This window comes from Sinohyriopsis cumingii, chromosome 12 (genome assembly GCF_028554795.1).
Source record: "Sinohyriopsis cumingii isolate HCF-2022 chromosome 12, ASM2855479v2, whole genome shotgun sequence".
NCBI lineage: Eukaryota > Metazoa > Mollusca > Bivalvia > Unionida > Unionidae > Sinohyriopsis > Sinohyriopsis cumingii.
The window spans coordinates 19,345,595-19,368,922 of record NC_142972.1 but is presented as its reverse complement, the minus strand read 5'-3'; the positions used below and the strand labels follow the sequence as shown (position 1 = coordinate 19,368,922).

Genomic DNA, 23,328 nt, shown 5'->3' with positions numbered 1-23,328 from the left:
GTGATCAGCCAATTGTTGAACGATTTAATCGAACACTTGCTGAGAGAATATTTGGATACCACTGTGCGAAGGAAATAATTCAGAAAGACAAGAGATCTCTTGAATGGCCTGCAAGACTACCAAGTGTGATAGCTGCGTTAAATAATGAAATTACTCGTGCAATTTCTATTAAACGTACCAATGCAATCGCAAAAACATATACCAACACAACTACATGACTCCTTTTCAAAACAACCAGTACGAAGTGATGTGACTGTTAGATATTCGTATAAACTTGTTGAACTTGAAGGTGGTAAAATAAAGAGCGACTCATCCTATTTTAGTGTGATGACACATACAATTTTCAGCGTGGTAAGATCCACGAGTAGACCTGCAATCTACAGATTAGATTCAACTGCTCTTCAACGGGGATTTGTACGTGAACAATTACAAGTAATTTCTAAAGATACTCAATTACCAACGCGTTCATTTTTGTAAACTAGCACATCGACGTCTATTACACTCAAAACATGTCAGCATCACATTTTCGCGCGTGTGACCAAAATTACTATGAATTCTCTCTACGGTAAATTGTCTTGGATTATTATTTCAATCTTGCCACAACATTACTGTGTTACAGCTTGCACAATGACTATTCTGTTGTTGTTTTAGCGTCATGATAAATTCAACATCGAGATTAATTTTTTCTTTACTCTTCATTATCAATAAATCTCCGCAGCTGAGATATTCTTCTAACTCGAGACACTGCGAGATAAACTAAATTTGACCATTCGATAGATCATCAAAATTCCAACTATTAATATCAGAAATAGTTAATCCCTGAGATGAATGAATCGCTATAGCATATCCTAGAGTCCACGGAGTTTTGTCCATCGTTAACGCGCTGTCAGCAACACTGACAGGAAATAAAATAATATCATTTAACACAAGATTTTAGTTTTTCTGACGATAATGGTATATAAACTGCAATATTTTGTTGTCGCGTATCTGCTGGTTGATAACAAAATGGTACAGGTAGATTTGAATTTTCTTCTTTATGTAACATAAATAATTGTTGTTGAAGTGTACCACGAACTATCTTTCTACTTGCAATCACTATCAAATCATCTGGTCTCCATAAATTCCAAACATTGCTAATAGGAGTTTCTGAAATTATTTCACGCATTATTTCACACTGAATTTTATTTTGGTTGTAGCTTGATTAATTTCTTTAGTTCTCCTAATTATACATCAAGCGCTGTATGATCATCATTTATTTCTTCGTAATAATCAACAAATGTTTTTAACCATTCATGCGGAGATAATCCAACAAAAGGTGGTGGTTGCCCATGATTGCCGCACAATATTACAGCAGTATGTTTTGTCAACAACCAATCAAGAAATATGATTAATGTCTCTAGCGAAACTGTACGTATATCATCCCAGATAATAATCTTTGGAATATATTTCTGGCCCATTCGTTCAGAAGTCCATGTATCTCCCTTCCACCGAAAGAAGCTGTGATAAGTATGAGATTTTACTCCTCGTTCGGTCATTTCTTTGAAGAGTCTATGTGTAGGTGTTAAAACGATCATATCAGCAGAGATCTTCGAACACGTGTTGTCTTTTCTGATCCTCCTGATCCATTTAGATCAACTTTCTTATGGCTGGTCACATGATCATGTACCGATTGTGCAGAGACGATCCTGATATTTGATCATTTTTGTAATAAATATCCTTAATTTCAACGTCGGCTGATTCAGCATAACTAAGTATCTTTTCTTGTTTTATTCTCCATTCACCTGATGATGACGCAGGGCCAATATGTAGTTGTTGCAGCAATCCTGTATGTTTTGTATTTATATATAATCTAATTGCAGCATATAAAAAAAATGTGTTTATCATCAACAGTAAATTTATCAAAACGTACCCGAGCACTGAAGATCTTAAATGAGTAAATTGCAGTGATTCACCATCAGTGTAACACAATCGTACCTAATTTAGTTTCGTCCAAAAAATTAACATTTCTTTGATTTATAAACGTATATTTCTTCGTTTTATTAGCAATTATAAAATCTAATTCAGCATCATGTATAATTAATCTTACACAATGTCGTTTATGATCATATGATCCTCCTTGAGTAAATTTACCAATTATGTTTCTAACATTATCTTTTGCGATTTTATTTTCAAAAGCAGTCGTATCAGGATTTTCATCAACAGAATATTTTTTTGTTGTGGTAACCAAACTTGTTTCTGCGGACGATATGAATACTTGCTTCACTTACAACCAACGATATCAATAATTTTATATTTAACTTAAACCTTAATAAAACTATTCGTGCCCACATTTCTTCTGAAAAGTGCTTGCCAAACCAGACATAACAAATCATATGGAGATCTTCTGCAAATTTAACTGATTTCATTCGTGCAAATCCAATCAAGTCCAAATCTGGTAATGGTCCGTTTATCTATACTTTGGTCATATCGTGTTTTGGATATCCACATCGCTCAAAATATTTCAAACACTTTCCCATTCCCAGATAACGTCCAGGATAGCATGCAATCATATCAACCGAGATAACATCCTTATAATCGTATCTGGTATTCCACAATCCACCGTGTCCGTATTCCACACAAATGCTTTGCATTTCTTCAAGAAATTCCAATAGTGTTGGTTTCCATGAATTTTCCTTTTAAGCAAAATGACCAGTAACCGATGAAATGGTAAAACAATTACTCATTAATTGTTTAGTATCGTCATACGTATATTTTGTCGAATATCGCTGCGCAATATTTTTCACTTCTTCTTATAGAGATTCTATACAATAAATATCTCAATTAGGTCGTACAAATTGATCATAATTACCATCATCGGAACTTTCAAACAACCACACGGATACAGGATCGCTTTTACTGATATTCCTGATAAAATCAAACATATCACTGTTATAGAGCATAACAGCTCGATTTCGTGGAAATGTTGTCACCGCAGATGTCTACGCATGCGCGTTATGATCAATAATATTTAACGGAGGTCCTTTCAATAAGTATTTTGGCTCGTAAAATACTTCTCCTATTATTATTTTCACTATTATTGGGATTTGTTTGTGTTCAGCAACATCATTTATTGTAGCTCCGTTATCCTTGACTGACTCAGCCCATTTGTTTATTTTTTCACGTCGTAGATCCGTTAGTTTATTTTCATTTATCGCGTTTGTAGAATGCTATATTACTCGTTCGGCTACTCGATTTATTTTCGACACTTTCATTGCTTTTAGATTATTAACGCTGGGTTTATCATTCAGCGGATATATTGCATAAATAACAGCATTCACGGATACGCTCGTTCATAACATGGATTGTCAATACCAGTCAACATTCCTGCCGTGGAATTTTTATTTAATGTAACAATATTTCCAGTACGAACACAGACAGAGTCATGTTTTTTTTCACGGATAATCAAAGTATTGTCTAGTTCCGCAATCATTTTTACTCTGAAAACATTAGTTATATCGTCGAGATAATTGATATTTTTTCTGCACGTTGATCATTCATTGTAGCATCGATTACACGTTCAGCGGCACCTTCCGTGTTACGCATAATTCTGAATGTTGACCACATATGATATGCACCATCGTCGCGAAATTCTTTCCTTGCGTCAGGAATACTTTTAATCAGAGTTTTTGTCAGATCAACAATAGCTCTCCTCGGCAAGTCAGGGTTTTTTCTGTCAAGATCGAATCTAGCTTTAGAAGGTTCGATTGTAGATAATCTCTGAAACTCTTCCATATTATAATTAAGGCAAATATATTTTTAATTGAAATATAATTATATATATAATGATTCAAACAAAGAATAAATAAAGCTGGCTAATGATAGGTTCTACAGCTCCCTGTAACAAAGCCTGCGTAAATGAATTATGTGGACTTTACCAGCAAAGTGTACGAAGACGGAGTTTAAAACCAAAACCGTGTTTGAAGTGTTGTTTTGGGGCTAGAGGAGAAACGCAGTAGGGCAGAGGTGGGCAAACTTTCCAGTGCAAGTGCCGCATACACAAATTTACACCTTCTCGCGGGCCGCATAGTTCATTAAGTAAAATAATTAATATTTGAAATAGCAAAAACAAAAGGTTATTCTAAATAACATCTAATTCATTTTCATTGTTAATATGTTGTTAATATATGAAAACTTAAACTTAAACTTCAAAAGAAGCACATTTTTTTGATAAACAGAGTAACATAAACAGAGTCAGTGCGAATGATGACTTGTTTCTAGGCCGCATGAAAACCCTTGGCGGGCCGCACAAAAGCCCTTGGCGGGTCGCATGCTGCCCGTGGGCTGTAGATTGCCCACCCCTGCAGTAGGGTGTGCAGTGTGGTGGTAAAAGATACAGAGGGTTGAAACGATATTATGATAACAAAATAATACCGACAATAATGGCAAGGTCATAAAAAAAAGCTGAAGACTATCTCGCCTGATTTTCAAAATGATTATTTAGACAAAAATAGTATTATGCAAAATGGAGCAAAATGAGTTTGTAAAACATCCTATCATCAATAATTATGAAGCATCTCGTGATGGTATTATCAGCAACTGCCGACTAAAAAAACAGTCGGTAATGCTAATAATACTGGTTCTTTCAGATTTAATGTTGGAAGAAAAATATATTTTTATCACAAGTTTGACCACGAGTAATTGAAAAATGTTTTGTAATTGATCATATCAACGACAGGAAGTTAGATAATTACTTCGGTAATATGCGAGCTGTTACACAAAGTCAGAATATCAAATTCAGAGATACTGGGAGATTTTTTAAAAATTCCAGAAGTGTTATTAAATTGGTAAATACAGAGACTGGTGAAGAAATAATATTTCAATCAATGACTGCACTTGAAAATATTTTGATATTCACCCAAATTATGTACAATATGTCGCAGATAATATTACCAGATTGGCGTTTTCAAAGAAATATTACCAAAAAATAACATCTCAGTATTGCATATAGCAAAGAATTGTGAAGGGAAATAACTCTGTCAAGGATTCGCAGAACGGTTAAATAGTAACCACCCTTGCATTTTTACAATATTCTCTTATAAATCAATTATATTTTCCTGGTTGGTTCTTTTCCTCCTTCGGTACAACAAACCAAATCGGCGTTTCGAACAACTAATATTTTCAGTATATCACTCCTGAAGTAAAATAGGAAACATTCCTATCATAAGACAGAGTTATTTAACGTTTTATAACTTTTTCGTCGAGGACATGATCCATGACTAAGTCCCTGATATAATCCTTAACAGAGTCAAGGGGAATAACTCTGTCAGATAAAGGTAGACTCTTTAATCATTTAAATAATTTATATTTGCTGGTGAATAATGTTTTTGGTTGTTTTTATAAGAAACTTTATTTTTACGTTTCTAAATCTGTCAGGTTTCTTGCTTCATCTAGATTTTGTAATCGATAATAATTAAGAAAACCAAATAGTAAAGAAGCCACGCCCATTGCGTGAGATACTTTTGGATAGCTAAATATTGGTTAGCTTATATAGCATAGGACCCATCGTATAACAGGAGTTCTCTTAAATGTTTGATCTTCAACAGCCAAGCACACCCTCCCACCATGTCACCACGTGGTAGATACTCTCTTTGCTCTCATCAGGGGTTGATTTGGGGTTTTGGGGAGGGTGTGCAGAAATATTGAACGTATATACATTGTTCCGTCCTTAAAATTAAGTTAGTGTTGTGCAATCCAAAGAATTAAGTTCTACAGAATTAAGTTAGTGTCCATATAACTAAATTAGATAAGTTTGTATCTTGCGCTGTCCATCGAATTAAGTTAGATACGATTGTATATTGTGCAGTCCATAGAATTAAGTTGGATAAGATTATAAGATTGTGTTATGTGCAGTCCATAGAACTAAGTTAATTAAGTTAGTGTATTTCGTTCCCTCTAAACCTGCTAGAATATCGTTTGGTAATCTAGGATTTCACATGGGAGTTGTGCCGTACTTAAATCTAAGATTTACTGTCTATATTTTGTACACCTCTGAACTTACTAGAATATCATTTGGTAATCTAGAAGTTCACACGGGTGTTGTGCCGTCCTTAGATCTAATATTGTAAATATTTTGTACCCTCTGAGCTTGGCTAAAACATCATTTGGTAATCTAAGAATTCACATAGGTGTTGTGTTGTGTAGATATTTTTATATTTTAAATATATATTTATTATATAATGAATTACGAAATTATTAATACTAGTATTTCTGCAATTAAAAAATTAAAACATGATAGTATAGAAAAGTATCTAATGAAACGAATCCTGAAAAAATTATTTGTGATTTTGAATCATTACAACAAAGAAAATTGGAAGATAGAGATACACTACAAGCAGAATACAGATTTATTAAGCTAAGTCAACAATCTATGTCACAATCCTTGGCCACAGTCAAAGATACACAAGTTGAACAATTCGTATCTCTCTCACGCGCAATTGAAAAAATAGATCAGATCAGAATTAGCTCACGAATACGAAAGACAAAAAAAAATATTAATACGCGTGTAAGACAATTGAGAAATATTATGGCAAATCGTTAAACGATCCATGGTGAAAATGAAAGCGCTGTCAGTGACAGAATGATAGTGAAAGTAGTAAATTCGTCAAGTACTGAGAGCCTGTAAATACCGATAATCTCAGCGCGATGTTTAATGGATTTATGAGTGGTGACCATAATACTTGTCCAGATGCTACTGTATATACTACACTGTCGGTCTTCTTTATGTTGGAGAGTTTAATGTCGATGACTGGTGGACTTCCAAAAACTTCATTAATGGACCTATTTATGTTACTACGAAGATTTAAAAACTATCGTACATGAGTATCATACTCAGATCTAAATGTGGTCATTGCATCATTAACTGAAACTAACGAGTTCATCCTTGGAAGGGTGAACTTGTTCCTTCCAGCGTCATTGTCAGATTATGGTTCTCCAAGATCAGTAATTTTATTATTAGACATATTGAGAAAACTAGTCATTGTATCACTAGATTGTTGTACTCGACCACGAATATTATCTGATATCGTTAACATAATAACACCAGGCTTAATTTTTCCAGTACTATCAAACACCGCTATGCTATTTTCAGTTACTCCATTAATTCTAACAATAATATCTTGCAAGGAAATGTTACTTGTTTTTAATTTTCCTTGCTTATCTTTAAATACAACCACTTTGTCTGAATCAACACTTGTAAGATCTAAAAATTCAAATATATCATCGCTAATCTGTTTACTCACATTTTCATGGGTTATTCCGTTAGTTTTTTGTTTTTGTGCAGAACATCTTCCATAAATATCTACCACTATACTTTAAGATCTGTTTAAAACAACGGACCGTCCACTTGTATACTCGTACACGACTTTATGAGGTGGCATTGTTGATGATGGCACAGCGTCGAGTACAGCAATTAGTTCACGGTCACATATTGGTGGATCGGTTATTGTCTATGTTGGTAATGTTGAATACCAGACTGCAGGAATACTTCGTATTCTGCTGGTATATTTTTTTCATACTTTTGGTGACGTCAATCCATACGAATCACAATAAACAATCCCACATTGACCAATCTCGTATGCAGCCCAATGAGTACCTGGACGAGAACGTTATCGAGAATAATGATACCTGTTTCAACATTGTTTGGTTGTTTTGGTAATTGGTCACGCATAGAAGCACATCTGAAATTTGTTATATTTTAGTATCATCAATTAAATCAAAATTTGACATTGGGAGCAGAATCTTTATAGTGTCCTAGGGAATCTTAAACCCTTTCCGTGCTAAAGAGGGGTTCCTGTTAGTGCTAGACCTCGCCTATTTTTAGGAAGTTTTTATTCCTTTTCCTGTTTCTTTCTTTAATCCCATCCAAGCATCGGTTCCAACAGCGCCGAGTACAGCTGCTTTTGCAACAACTAGGGCTTCAGTGGCTATTAACGCTGGTATGGCTGCAAGAAGTGGGAATATACCACCCTTCTTAGCGATGTCTGTGATAGCTCCAGCAGAAAGAGTAAGTCGTACACCGGTCTTTGATTGTTTAGCCTTATTGAAGTACCTGAGTTGCTGTTCTGACAATGATAGTTTATTCTGACCACCTGCGATTTGTTCTTTTCTTAGTGATACTTTTATTCCACAATTCCTTTTTGATACAGATTGTAGCTTTTTAATTTGACCAGGAGTCAGAGTAACACTAACATAATGATATGACATTATAATATCATGAGTGATCTGATGGCATATTTTCTACTGGAGCATCAATGACTTTCATTCGTCCACCAATACCATCAAATAACATTGCTTTATCTGAAAGAATAACCGCGATTGCTCTATAATCAGTAACACCAGCTGGTAGATCACCTGTTAGAGCTCATAAATGTACGTGAACGACTGACTGTCTGGACAAATGTAGATGTTACAGCGAAAAGTAATAGATCGGATACAACGTTGAGAAATCCGGCTGAGATATTTGCAAACCAGAATCAACATTCTAATCAAGACCCACAGATGTCATCAAACGATGATATTTTCAAAATTCAGCAACACTTCTTCAGACGGTCCTTGATGATCATTTATTCTAAAAGAAACCTCAATAACACCAAGCTTATCAAATACAATATTATTTCGTATTTGAGAATTCTGTCGTCGGATATCTTGAAAAGCTATAAATACATGTCATGGTGCTTAAACTCCTTGTTGTGATGCGTTCTGCCATGCAAATGCGCCAAAAGTTGTGCTCGTGATCGAGTCTGTAGTCATCGTCAGCCACGATAAAGTTGATTTTCCGCCTGTGTCCATAAAATATAGCAGCCGTTGTTCTTCAGCGAGTGATTTTGACATTACTGGCATCCACAACGAAAGTTTTGTCAGTGTCACATTTCCATGAAGTGCCACGGCTTCACCCGCATTTTGCCTACAGCGTGCCAGATAGCATCGTCAGCTGTGGATTTTCGAACGAGAACAACTGTATGTTTTGCCCCGAAGATAAATTTTCTAACATTTCTGCAAAAATCAAAGATAAGTGACAGTGGTATTGCACAACTAAATCTTTCCTGATTATTAATTTTGATTTTTACATGCTGCGAATCCCAGATTAAATTTTGCATTTGCAAAGAATAAATCTTCAACGTCGACGTGTTCAACTGCAGCGTGATTTTTTGGTCTCCGAAAGGTTAAGGTCTGCCATCTGTGTGATCAACAGTATCTTTTGCAAACATCATTGACGGACCAGCAGATCGTGAATAGTCATCGCTGTATCGGGATAACCCCAATGTATTTCTTAAATGACTCTAGTCGCTCTCGATATAATCTAGCTGTGCGAGATTACATTATTGATATAATAATGATTTAATTACTCACACACTACAACAGCTGCGGGGGTGCGACCACAAATGAGTGTGCAGCGGGTAGACAAACACACATACAAATTTAAAAACAAACGACAAAAACAAAGTAACAAAACGAGCTAATCCGATTAGAAAAACTCTGTTTTTAGTTAGAGGCTTCGGTTTGGCTTTATTGATCTTGTATTTTCATTTTCGTAGGAAGATTTATTTTTCGTAACTGGACTTTCAAGCAAATGGTATGTTCTCTCTCTCTCTCTCTCTCTCTCTCTCTGCTGCTGCTCCTCGTGGGAAACACGAAAATTTGAAATCCGATAATGTTCATCCCTATGATGATTATGTGTTATAGTCTATGTTAATGTTGTTATGTATGCAAATCAGTTTATTAGTAATTATTAATCAAACACTTAATACTATGGTGGATTAACATAAGTCTATTCGATCCTAGTTGTTGAATGCTCTGCGCTTTAAATGTCATCAAAAATTTCTACACGAAAATTATTGATCGCCATTGAAGTTTACAATGTTAGCCATATAATACACTGGGTCAACAGGACGTTGGACCTATCATAACAAATTACAGGGTAGAACAAATTTGTTTTCAATACATGCTGATTTCATTGAGACATACTAGCGCGAAATTCAGTCTGGTTTGTACTGGATCTCGTCCAAGTGTCCGCGTGACTTAGCATTGATATTGCTGTGGGTACTTATCAGGTCTTGTAAATAATGACCTTCTAAACGAATATGGATGTATTAGGATCCAAATAAAGTGAATAATTATCATTAAAGGAATCTATAATCAAAATTCTAGAACAAGTGCACTCGTTAATGAAATATTTTATTCTGTACGCCTACATAGCCTGTATGACTTATACGTTATATCTTAATTGACTTTCCTATTATAATGAAGAAACAAAATGAGTCAGCCGGCCAAAAAAAAAAGAGTACTTTTATAAAATAACCAGTATTATAGATGAATAAGTTTGTTACGTACAATATTAAGCGTTGCATGAAGAAAGCCGTTGTAGCATGCATAATGACAGTGGTAAATTTCAAATCTGCAACCTTGTCAAGTCGTGTTTTCATATAATAACAAAGGATGACTGCTTTATACAAATTAACTGTCTGATATCATAAAAAGTTTTATAGCGAGCTATCAAGATGAAGTCACTCCCGGAACTCACTACAGAGTGGTGTGCTGTTCTAGTTTGGTGGTAGTGAGGTCGGTGGGTGTGGGTGTGACTGGAAGGGGGAAAAAGAGTTCTTGTGATCCGATGGTTTCGGTCTAATGTCACATCTAAATAGTCTCGTAAGTCATTTATACTTGTATTTTAGTGCCGGCGTAAGATTGAATTTGGAACCCCGTTGAAAAAATGAGTTTGAGTTTCTCACACAGGGTCAATAGGAAGGGGTAAAATGTTAGACGTGCAAAATTAGTAATTGCAATAACATTTTTAAAAATATTTGCTGAGCAAATTTGCACGTCTTAGGAGGAGAATAACCCATATATTTAATGCGTTTGGGGTTACAACCTTGATTTCAAAGTACTGAGTCAATGGTGTTGGCGGGGTGCCAAACATTAATTAAAAGCTTTTTGATTTGCCATGATAACCGATGAAAGGGGTATCATGTTGCCCCAGTTGTGACTCTCTGCAAAAGGACGGTTATTAACATGTTCTGCACCTGGGCTCCCTGGGAATGATCAAATACAAATTGTACACACATTTAATTTACAATTATACTTTCGAACATGTTTTGACCAAATCTAGCATACGCAGCCAAACCAAAATTAACGCATCATATGTCCGATGTGACATTTCCACTCAAATTTTAGTCTACATTCAGTTTTGATGACTATGGAAATTACCGTGGATTCTTCAGTTTAATATGTTATTATCGTTATTAATGAACACGTGTCTTTGGCCGGGGAATGTAAAACCGCCTTCTGTTGATGTTGGTAGGGATTCAAAATGCAGGAGGCCTGAATGTCAGAACGTATGCGCTTCGGTATATTAGTAACAGAAACAGTACTTTGCGCGTTGGATAGGATAGTTATAGTTTTAAGCTGCACGGAAACCTCTTAAAAACAAATTTCATCATCTTTTCGGATTCATTTGCAATCTGACAACCAGTCAGTATATCATATAATACAGACATAGATGTGTTCATGCAATCTGGAAAAAATACTGTTGTCTGCCTAGTCATATCTGCATACAGGGCAATGTATACCTCCTTAAGCATGAAACTTATCCAGAGTGCATACTATGAAACACAGTCATGTCGAGTTTGTCCCCTTCCACTTTGTAAGAAAGAAGTATTTTGATAATCAACTGCAGAAAAAAATTACTGATATCATGGACATTTAAGGGAATGCAGTTTTTATAACAAATTTTGGCAACATGTTTTAAGAACGTTATTTGCAAACAAAAATGTTCAGAAAAAATAATATTCATTCCCAACATCAAACCAAATTTTTTTCAGTAAAACTATTTGTTTTGGAAATTTGAAACTTCGGTGCGAATGATGTGGACATTAGCTGATGGGAATCTGAAATGATTGACCTCATTTATTTCGAAAATAGAATGATAACTGTCATTTAAACGTACGATAGACAAAAGAGGTTTGACATTTTAATGGTTCTTTTCTCATTTGCTTCTGATTTACAGATTAATTTGGTCTGCGATGATACTTTTCTGCAACCTGTTGCCCACATGGTGTTCTTCGCTGGCGTATTTGTTGGAGCCATCGTGTTTGGTGTCCTCTCTGATGCGTAAGACAGTGGACATTGATTTTGACAATCCAATCAGATATCGTGATTACTTCAAGTTTCATTAAAAATAATCCTTAATTAAAATATGGTAGACCTTTTATTAAACTGCACCAAGATACATTTTTTCGGTCTGTTGGAATTATTGACAGATGACCGGCTAGACAAATAAGAAAATAATTAATAAAATCATTCAGATCAGTGCAAATGAGAATGTCATAAATGGGGGGCTTGGTCTTTAATTAAACTCCTATTATTTAAAAACATTAGGAACATTTTCATAACAACGTTAACAGAGGACCTAAGATAAAATGAATCAAACAATCATCGACCTTCACTGTTGTATTAAAGATAATTCATTAAAATGACGAGGACAACATATAATATCATATGTAGAGAAGTTTGAATATAAAATGAATCAACACAAAATTAAATAATATATATATATATATATATATATATATATATATATATATATATATATATATATATATATATATATATATATATATATATATACATATTGTATACGAGAAAAATAGAGAAATAATTGATGGGATAATACCAATGTGATTCTTTAATTTACTGTTCTTTGGAATTAGTCAGGAAAATTTTAGTTTTACTTTATTTATGTTGAAAATTGAAATTCTTTGGGGACTTTTATTTTCAGATTAGGTCGAAAAAAGACTCTATACTTTTCTTTCATCCTGATGTTGGTTTCCGCGGTGGCCCTAATCTGGGCCCAAAATTACGCAACATACGTCTGTTTGAGATGCCTGCTTGGTGCATCAAGTGCTGGGACTTTTATGACGGCCTATGTAATCGGTAAACTGCTCTGTTTAGGTGTAATGTGCGGTAATATTCGGATTATAATCAATGTAAGAAAAACTTGGCAGATTATATTTTGAATTTGTTTGATGACTTCAAGAAAGGTGTAGTAATTTTTATTGCATTGGAAATGTTATAATTTACCATTGCATAATATTTTACAAATTCATGCTGATATTTTTCAGGAAGAATATATGAATATATATATATATAATCTGCCACTAGCATAAAGTCATATCAACACTTTTTTTTTTGTTCTCGAACAGCCTATAATAGTTATAGCCTTTTACATCAGGGAATACAATCAAAGGATTGTAAAGTAGACTGACGTGTTGTCTTAGCCCGAGTTAAATGATTTTCTCTTCAGGTATGGAATTCGTAGGACCATCAAAACGTCTGTGGGCCGGTATTGTTAACGAGTATTTTTCTGCTCTTGGTCAGCTTGTTCTCGGTGGCATTGCCTGCACTGTGCGAGACTGGAAATACGTTGAGCTTATAACAGGCGCCTCCTGTGCAATATATCTTCTCTACTGGTGGTGAGCTGTGTATCAATACATTTTCTTGCAATTAGTTAGCATCTATTAGAAAACAACTTTAATTGGCTCTGGTACCAAGAGGAAAGACGGAACTATGTCCGACTTATTACAAACAAGTGGAACTGACGGGTTAAATTCGCCTTCAAAAAGGGAGACTAACTTGGTTAATATATTTAAACAATTTAGATACTCCATTTCAAATAGTTACCCATGAGAGACTTTTAGAAGAAGCGTGCAGTCAGAGAAACGAACCTATTTCGTCGCTCGTTATAATATCTGCACGAGGTCTATTATGACAATTGTTTAATTGCAGGGGTAATTTCTTTGTAAGGTTAGATTTGTGAGATTATATTTTCAAGTTCGCTTAACATTTGATGCAACAGTAATAAAGAAAACAAAATTATCCAAGGCGGATGTTTCCTCCAAAAAAAAGTGGGATTGTGCATGCTACTTCTGTATTAATGTTTTTCCTGAGGTGTATTCGTAATCAAAATCCACTCTATTACACAAACACACACATACATACATACATACCTACATAAATTATATATATATATATATATATATATATATATATATATATATATATATATATATATATATATATATATATATATATATATATATATGCAAGAAGAGCGGGATGAGTATAAGATAGCAGATCTTTCAAGGACCATCTATATGATCTCAGACGTTCTACAATCCTTCTCCAGTGTATGCTTTACAATTATCTTAGCGAAGTTTGTTTTTTTCTCTTTTGTGCGCATATCAAAGAAGTAATGCCCATACCTGAGCAACGAAAACATAGGCAATTCTTAAATGTCATAAACGACGAGTTTCTCCTAATCGTAGAAACTCTTTTAAAAATTACAGATTGTCTGCTGAATTCAAAGATATAATTACCACCTCTTATTTTATTTTTTTACAATTAGCAAGTTGTACCAATAAACATATGCAAATGCTATATGTTTATATATACCTAGGTGTTCAAGTCTTCTTTGTAATGACCCGTGCATGTATAAAACCGAACGCATAGAGAACAAAACAAACAGTAGAAGAAGAAAAGAAAAAAAAACGAAACATAGCGATTATATATTGACTAAACAATGATAGCATTTAAATTGGTCAGCGGTTCCCTGGAAGCTTCGATCAGCAATTGACATTTGTTGATAGGTTATTTTTTTCTCAAACCAGGTTTATTCCAGAGTCTCCACGGTGGCTTTTAAGCAAAGGCCGTATAGAAGAGGCAGAGGCGATTCTTCACAAGGCAGCCATGGTGAACAAAGTCACGCTACCCGAAAATCTATTCGATAAAGATACTCTGAACACCGAAGTAGCGGAAGGAAAACTGTGGGATTTATTTTCTTCGAGAGTTTCATTGCTGAGAACCCTCGTCATATTATTTAATTGGTATGCATTTTGATTCCTGGTTTTCTTTGCTGCTTATATACATGCTAGACAGCGATATTTCGACTTCGTCCGTTTTTAATATTCACCGTTACGACGCTTGCGTCTTACAGGAATGAAAATGCTATAAACTAATGGAAAACAAAGGTTAGCCATTCCCTTAAATGTAAAAGTTTTACAGAAAGACTTTATTTATTATTATCATAATATGAATCTGGTTGTTTCGCTCTGTGGATTTTAAAGAATAAGTTGAGGAAAGCAAAGAAAGCAAAATAAATAAAACACTATTGTTATGCATACCTAATTTATATTTTATGCCTTATCTCACCCGTGATGAATGGTAGAGTTTCCTTCTACTTCATTTTTGTCGTGCTTGTAAGTTATAAATTAGGTCTAGCCTTATATGCAAAAATTATAATGTTCTGGAAGCGAACTTGTAATTCACTCAATTGACATTGTATTGTGCCTTGGATTTTTATATATTGTCATAGTAAACAAAATTATGTATCGTTATTTAATATAAGTGTGGAATCGTTTACTGTTGTATTAATATAAAATTTGAGAGGAATCAAGTATTTAAATTATTCATTGGAATTACACAGTGCTCATTGACTATTGGACTACAACACTATCTTGTGATTATTGTGAATTCGTTCAAAAGATAAATTTGTATGCCAGCAATGCCTTTAGCATTCTTATTCTATGTTCTGAGTGTGATTTTAAAGGTAAACATAGTGTTATAGACTGGCGTGTTCTTGGTTGTTCGCTATTGTTTTAAATTGATTTTCTTTTTGTTTCATTTGAGTAGAAATTGAGCAAATCTTCCACAAATCTTTTCGTATTTAGCCTGTGTTTCTAGAGAGCTTAAAAATATTATAATCATTATAAAACAATAAGGACTCAGCTAGAACTCCTCACTCATATACTGCTGATGTGCGAAAATAGGATTTGTATGGATAATATTTTATTTTCTGATCATAAACAATGTGTCATAAATTCGGAACATCGTTTTGTCATTTATCTATATCCGAAAGACGAAAAGGTATTAAAAGCAAGAAAGCAATAGGTTAATACAGCAAATAACTTACAGCAAAAGATAACTCTGCTAAAAGAACGTCCCTTGGTTATTGGATCATAAATTTGTGCAGAAAGAATAGCAATATTAAAAGATGGACACCGAATGAATTTATTTCTCTTAAATCTACAGGATGGTTGTTAGCATGGCGTATTATGGACTGTCCATGAATACCGGGAACTTAGACGGTGATTTCTACCTAAATTTCGTCATTTCCGGTCTGGTAGAGTTTCCGGCTTACACACTCTGTATTTTGCTTCTGAACAGACTGGGAAGGAAGAAATTGTATTGTGGTTCGATGTTACTTGGAGGAATTGCTTGTCTCAGCACGATTTTCACAGTCCTATATGGAGGCGATGGTACGTGTTCTAATATGAACTCTTAAAGTAATCGTGATTATCAAAGTTGTTTTACGAACGAAACGCATTTTCCTTACTATACTGGTCAGTAGTCTCACTACAGAATGAGCAGAATGAACATCAACAAGATATCTGATTACTGATATTAAATTACGAATGAGACCCATACCACAACTAGTACAATCATGCATGGAAACAAGATACAACAAACAAATTCCAACCAACACTGATCATTATTGCATTCGTAGCCATTTTGTTTGCTCCTTGGTTATTCAAATAAACCATACTGTAATGTTTTTACAAGGGTCAGTCATTAACTAAACCGGCAATAGTTTTAATTTGAGCAAGTCGGGATATAATTTGTAATAAGGCAATGAACAAAAAATATGCACACTGTCGCATGAGTTACATTCAGTGAAAATGATTACATTGTCAATAAAGTCACCTCAGATGAGTGACACGCGATATGATATTAAAAAAGGGATTAAAGGCATAAAAGCTACCCCGTTCTGAATAGAAGAACATATAGCTCGTACCCGTTAAAACTGTTCTGCGAATGCATTGGCTAAAACCGAATCAGATATATGGGTACATATTTCCACATTTCCTGCATGTTAGTTAGTTTTGCCCGTCAGCCCTGCCGGAGTATAGGTCGCCCACAAAAGATCACCAGAGGTTTCTGTCCTATGCCATCCCTTCAAGCTGACTCCAGATGTGACCCATCTTAGTGATGTCCGCCTCTAGGTTGCGTCGCCAGGTGTGTCTTGGTCGTCCCCTTCTCCGCTTGCCTTCAGGATTCCATTTCAATGCCTGTCTGGTAATGTTGGTTGGCGACTTACGTAGGGTGTGTCCTATCCAACCCCACTTTCTCTTCTTGATCTCGTCCTCTACTGGAATCTGGGAGGTTCTCTGCCACAGGTTGGTGTTGCTGATGATGTCTGGCCAGCGGATCTGGAGAATTCTTCTTAATCAGCTGTTGATGAAGGTCTGAACTCTCTTTACGGTCGACTTGCTGGTTCTCCAGGTCTCTGCTCCAGAGGACTGACTTCACGTTGGAGTTGAACAGTCTGATTTTGGTTGGTAAGGAAATTTCTTTGGAGCTCCAGATGTTCTTGAGGTGTATGAAAGCTGCTCTCGCCTTTCCAATCCTTGCCTTGACAGCTGCGTCTGTGCCACCCTGCTGGTTGATAATGCTACATTTCCTGCATGACGTGTCTTGAAAATGATATGGAGCAATTTTTTACACTTGCCTGAACGCCTGGCCACAATACTGATCTATGGTAAAATGTAGATGTAAAGCGGTGATAATTTAAAAGAGAACGCTCTGGATAATTCTTTTCTTTGAGAAAAAATGTCTTTTGATAGTGACTGAATTCCATTAAGACCGACCAAAGTATACACATGTTTCACCACAAGGCGTATAAAATTCACGGGAATGATTTTTCCTTACTAAAATATCTGGGTTGTTGAACAGGACACTCATTGTTATCTATCATTTCAATCTTCACATAAGATGGATGAATGGATGGATGGATGCATAATATGCAGAATATGCATTTAAAATATTCAAGTCGTTATCGCTATTGCAGCATACATAAAGCTAATTCACGCTGATCTTGTAAAGTTGAACCTTTCAAACTTTGAAGTCATGAAGGCCACAACCTGACTATACATGTTTTTTATGGACATCACAGATGATGAATCCATGCACCAACCGTATCGCAGTCAAGGCCATCATCCACGCGCCAATCATATGGCATCATCCAAGCACAAATTATATCGCATTGCGGTCATCATCCAAGCACTAATCTTATCACAATTGCGGTCATCGTGCAAGCACTAATCCTTTCGCAATCGCTGTCATCATCCAAGCGCGAATCATTTCGCAATCGCTGTCATCATCCATGCACCAATCATATCGCAATCGCGGTCAAGTACCAACCACCAATCCTATCGCAATCGCGGTCAAGTACCAACCACCAATCCTATCGCAATCGCTGTCATCATCCAAGCATCACTAATATCGCAATCGCGGTCATCATCAAAGATGCAATCCTATTGCAATCGCAGTCTTTACTATCAATTAATTCACAGTCGTTAGCTTCATAGTCATTCGTATTACTGTTCAATCAATGTCACAAGGATCAACCTTCTTATAGTCAAAGTATTCATTATGTAAATACAAATTATGAATTTTCATATTTAACTGAAAGTCATTCTGGATATAAAAAAATTATCATTTATTCTATTACCCTGAATTTCAACCAAAAATACGCTGCTACCATTAATAAAGCAACTGGATAAGCACGTTTCAATCAGTACATAGAACGCCACAGCAAAACTGTGTGAAAAAGTTTGCATTTTTCATATTAACATTCAGTTCAAAATGTTTGCAGTTTTGATGGTTATCGGATGCCTATTTGTTTACAAATATCTTTGGAAATACTAAATGCAAACATTCGTCAGACTCAAATTTGATTAATAAAATACGAATACAAGGAAAATTATAATCTGAAAGAGACAATGAAGAAGGAGAATAGCTGACTTAATTGTGTGAATTTTTACATGTGTACTGAATGACGTCATGGATATTTTGTCGCAATACGGCATGTGCGTGTTCGCTGGAATCCCTTTGTTCTACATTATGTAAAAAAATGTTTATTTTTAGCGACTAGTTTCTCTCATCATGATAACTGCGTCTGTTGTCGATTAAGTTATTTAAAATTATATGCTTTTCCAGACATGAAAGTTACGAACTGACCAAATGAATATTTTATATAGGTGGAAATCTTTGAAAATAGTCTATGGCGAGCGAGGCTCATTTCACTTACCTTGTTCTTTATGGATTTGTTTTTTAAGTAGAGCAAAGTATATGAAAACGGTATACCTAACTATTCAAAATGGTTGTGCCGTTAGTGTCTTGTATTGCCGCCGTTATCTTTCGGTGTCCTGTATAGAACGAAAAGAAAACAACGAACAGTTCGTTATGTCCATCATAAACCTTTTTACGGTGTCATAGAATGTATTCATCGTTTATAACCATTCACAGGATTTGAGCCCTTTTTGAAAAATTTCATCGACAATATTCTACGAAACGTTGTTAGAATTACTTTGCACCGGCTTGGAACACACAAGTTCTTTAGTCAGTACAGCACACACACACACACACACACACACACACACTTGAAAGCAAAATTTAGCTTAACCTTTCGAATGACCAAGTTTCATCCTAATACAATATGTATTGATTGATTTAGATGCCTCTAACTAGGAATATACAACAAGACTGCAGAAAAAGAAAACAAAACATAAGTCTGAAAAATAAAATCTGAACTGCAAGTTAATAGTACTTGAAATAAGGTATCATGCTTCATATAAGAATATTTTAAAAAGATTTTGTGGTATCGTTTTAAAATTACCTTCGACAGCACAATATTTTCCAATGATCTGTCCTCTGTTAAAATTATAGAGTGCAATGCATGAAGTATTTTACAATTATATGCGTCAATTATGCAACTCTTTTTATTTCAGAATTACAACCTTGTACAGTGACTTTAGCGATGATAGGAAAGACAGGAGTGGCTGCAGCTTTTGCGGTCATTCACATATTTTCGGCTGAACTTTACCCAACATCTTTGCGAAACTCACTCCTGGGAGCTAGCTCCTCCTTTTCCCGTATCGGTGGAATGGTAGCTCCATATGCAACTGACCTCGTAAGACCAAACTAAACACTAACCAACAAACAGACATTCACCTCAATCTCTATGTTTCTTTACATTTCGCTTTTTTTTAAAGAAATTTCATTCAACAACTAATTCTCCTGAAGAGACATGTAGTGATTTTGTCAGAAGTATTTATTTAGTCTCCTAATAAGCAATGACATCAGACACTCAAGGGTCTAAAAGAGCAGTAACCAAAAAGTATATTTAAACGTTGCCTGGTAATAAGATCTCGCTCACGACGTCAATACAGAAAGCTATAGTACCAGAACAATGTTAACGCTTCATACCAGAACAATGTTAACGCTTCATACCAGAACAATGTTAACGCTTCATACCAGAACAAAGTTAACGCTTCATACCAGAACAATGTTAACGCTTCATACCAGAACAATGTTAACGCTTCATACGCTATGTGTTGACCATAAAACTTTTGTGTATCATATATGCACTGTAAATTATCAAAGTATTCAACATGCTATCAACAAGATGAGAGATTGCTGTCGCAGGTATGATTAAGTGCGTCAATATGTCAGTAAGACAACAAGGCTATACCAATTTATCATCCTATCAGAGTAATCATGTAAACATATTGCATTAGGTATGATTATTATTTGTCTAATTCGACATGGATTGATCTCATATGCCATGTAAATATTTCGTCCTGTACAATGGAGCTTAATACTTCAATAGTGAATGATAAAACACTATTGAAGCTGAGGAAAAGTCATGTAGACGACCACAGGAACAACAACATGCATTTTGGTTTTAAATCATTAACTCTTTCTTGCAGGGAAAACTTGTTGGAGGTGGTTTTGGTCGAGGACTCCCCTTGATGATTTCTGGAATTGCTTGTGTAGCCGCGGGTCTGCTTTCTTTATTCCTCCCAGAAACATTAAACAGGCATCTTCCAGAAACACTCGAGGACTGGAAACAGTTTGGAAAGTAAGACTCAAGACCTAAAAATTAAGTTCTTTAATTTTGTAGTTTTACAGAGTGTGTTGTTTCGTTTTAGAAATACTATATCTTTTCACATACTTTAAAATGCCAAGCAATTGTTGGGATAATTTACATCATAAAATTGGAACAATAAATGAAATGTCTCTCTTAATGCTGTATACAAATTATACCTTATCTTGCTGGAAGCTCAAGTAAAATACAACGATGTAAGAAAAGTCTCTGTCAAGGCTGCGTAACAATTTCAGCATATCTTGCTGGGAAGCTGAAGTAAAACAGAATTTTTCTAATCGGCATGATAGTTCATAATGTCCGTTTTTATTTCTGAATCATAGATTCCTATTAAATATATTTCAAGATATTTTCTATTTCTGTGGTAAAATATCTTGATTTAAGAAATAAAAAATGTATCACCACTTAATTTTACAATCAGAGCATGAAACACAACTTTAGACTAACATTCAGATGAAAACTCAATGTAAGAATTTAAATTTAGTATATTTTCAATAATACTATTTTCGCTTACTTTCTTTTTTAAGTTTTAATTTTATATTTAATTGTTTTAAATTTCATAATAGTAATTACGAATTTCTAACACGAAATAAACACATCGTACATCGCTGACTTGTTTTTTGGAATGGAGTAGTGGGAGAATAGAGAGCTTTGTCTGTTTTGTTTTCAATTCAACAAAAGAAATATGATGAGTCCTTGACATATTACATCTAATATTTTACACAAAGTTATCCGTTATTCTCAAAAGCTTTATTTTGTTTCGTTTTTCTATGATAGTACTGAAGCAGTGTATATCCGAAAGGAATTTAACGTTTGCACAAAACGAGAGCACTTCTGATATAAGGGACTAAATATATATTTCTTCAACCTAATTATATTGTGCTGATAATGTATCCCTAACTCAAGAAATGATTGCTGAATATAAAAAGAAACTTTATAACATATAACTATCATGTAATAAGACTTAAATTCATACATTTGCTTTGAGATGTGAATTAGGAGTTTGGGATTTGATTTTCAAACATTTCCAGAAGTGGAAGAAATTTCACCTTTTTATTTTAGATCGAACCGAAGAGATAATGACAAAGACGTGTATAACAACGCTGGTTACTATGGCGCAGAATATCCATCTCACAGCGAAACGAGGCTCTGAACTTTTAGAATCAAACTCTTACTTCACGCAATGTTAGAAGAAACGCCCGTGAATGCGGAGGAAAAGACGAGTGTGCCATAACCATAAACGTAAAATTTGTGATTCCTGATGATATTTCCGACGTTATAGGTTGAGGCAAAATATTATGTGCTCAATAGAGAACATAGAAATTTAGATATAATGTCACAAGGTTAACTGATGTACCCGGTTCATTAATCTAACAAATTATTCCTGCATAATTCACATGATACAGCGGTAAAATTATAAGGTTTTGAGATTTTTTTGTTACTGATCAGGGTTCACCCCTTTTATACCGCATAACTTTACCTCCGCGGAAAACGTGGCTACACCAATTGTCGATCAGTAACCAAAAGCCATCCTCCCTGGAGGGTTTCGCTGCTATATTGATCACTGAACTGACTGCAATATTGATAATTCATATAATAATACTGCTGGCCCACAATCTTAATATATAGTGTATAGAGCAATTTAATCTAGGAAATGGAAATTGTGCGTGCCGTGAAACTCCCAAAGAGGAATAGAGATGCCCACAACAGTCATCTCAGATGTAAAAATAAATCGAATTATTGTCGGTGGACGTGTTAATGAATTGTTACGGATTCATTTTAACATTGTCATAAGTGATGAGATGCATTACTTATTTTTCACCAACTCTGTTAAATATCTATAAACTAGTTAATTGCCTCCATGTACAAGAGATAAGGAGTGGCCTAATCGTTTGGAGCATCATACTCAACCGAGACATTTTTCTAGTTGCAATAACGTCGTTGAAAGTTCGTCATTTTTTATATTTGTATTATCTTTCTTTGTTCAGTGACAAATAAAGTACGAAATTTAAATCTGACAGTGAATTTTCAGTGTTATTTACACTATGGGATACACATATATCTTCGAGTGGTAGTCTGGTTTGAAACAACCTTTATTCTTTCTAAGATGTCGTTTGACATCCTAGGAACCCATTTCTAGTTGCAAATTTAAAACGCCATAACTATAACTGACCAAAATTGATCTGTTGACTACGAACGTATGTGCAGCAGCTTAATATACCAGCGTACATTTAATTCCCAAAGCAATACTATCGACAAGAACAACATGGGCGGAGACTGTTTCTTTTCTGTGA

The 23,328-nt window shown here is 34.9% G+C and overlaps 1 protein-coding gene across 2 annotated transcripts in view; it reads left to right on the top strand.

Annotated features, from left to right (window-relative positions):
- Window positions 1-23,052, top strand: part of LOC149786050 (organic cation transporter protein-like) — a 97,661-nt gene extending 74,609 nt beyond the window's left edge. For both annotated transcript variants that reach the window (XM_089976338.1, XM_089976340.1), the window contains 8 exons: window positions 12,041-12,144; window positions 12,812-12,966; window positions 13,337-13,505; window positions 14,700-14,915; window positions 16,120-16,346; window positions 19,878-20,059; window positions 20,859-21,010; window positions 22,097-23,052. In XM_089976338.1, the coding sequence (XP_089832464.1) occupies window positions 12,041-12,144; window positions 12,812-12,966; window positions 13,337-13,505; window positions 14,700-14,915; window positions 16,120-16,346; window positions 19,878-20,059; window positions 20,859-21,010; window positions 22,097-22,187 (1,296 nt within the window). In that variant the 3' untranslated portion in view covers window positions 22,188-23,052. The remainder of the gene's footprint in view (window positions 1-12,040; window positions 12,145-12,811; window positions 12,967-13,336; window positions 13,506-14,699; window positions 14,916-16,119; window positions 16,347-19,877; window positions 20,060-20,858; window positions 21,011-22,096) is intronic.
- Window positions 23,053-23,328: the final 276 nt, after the last annotated feature.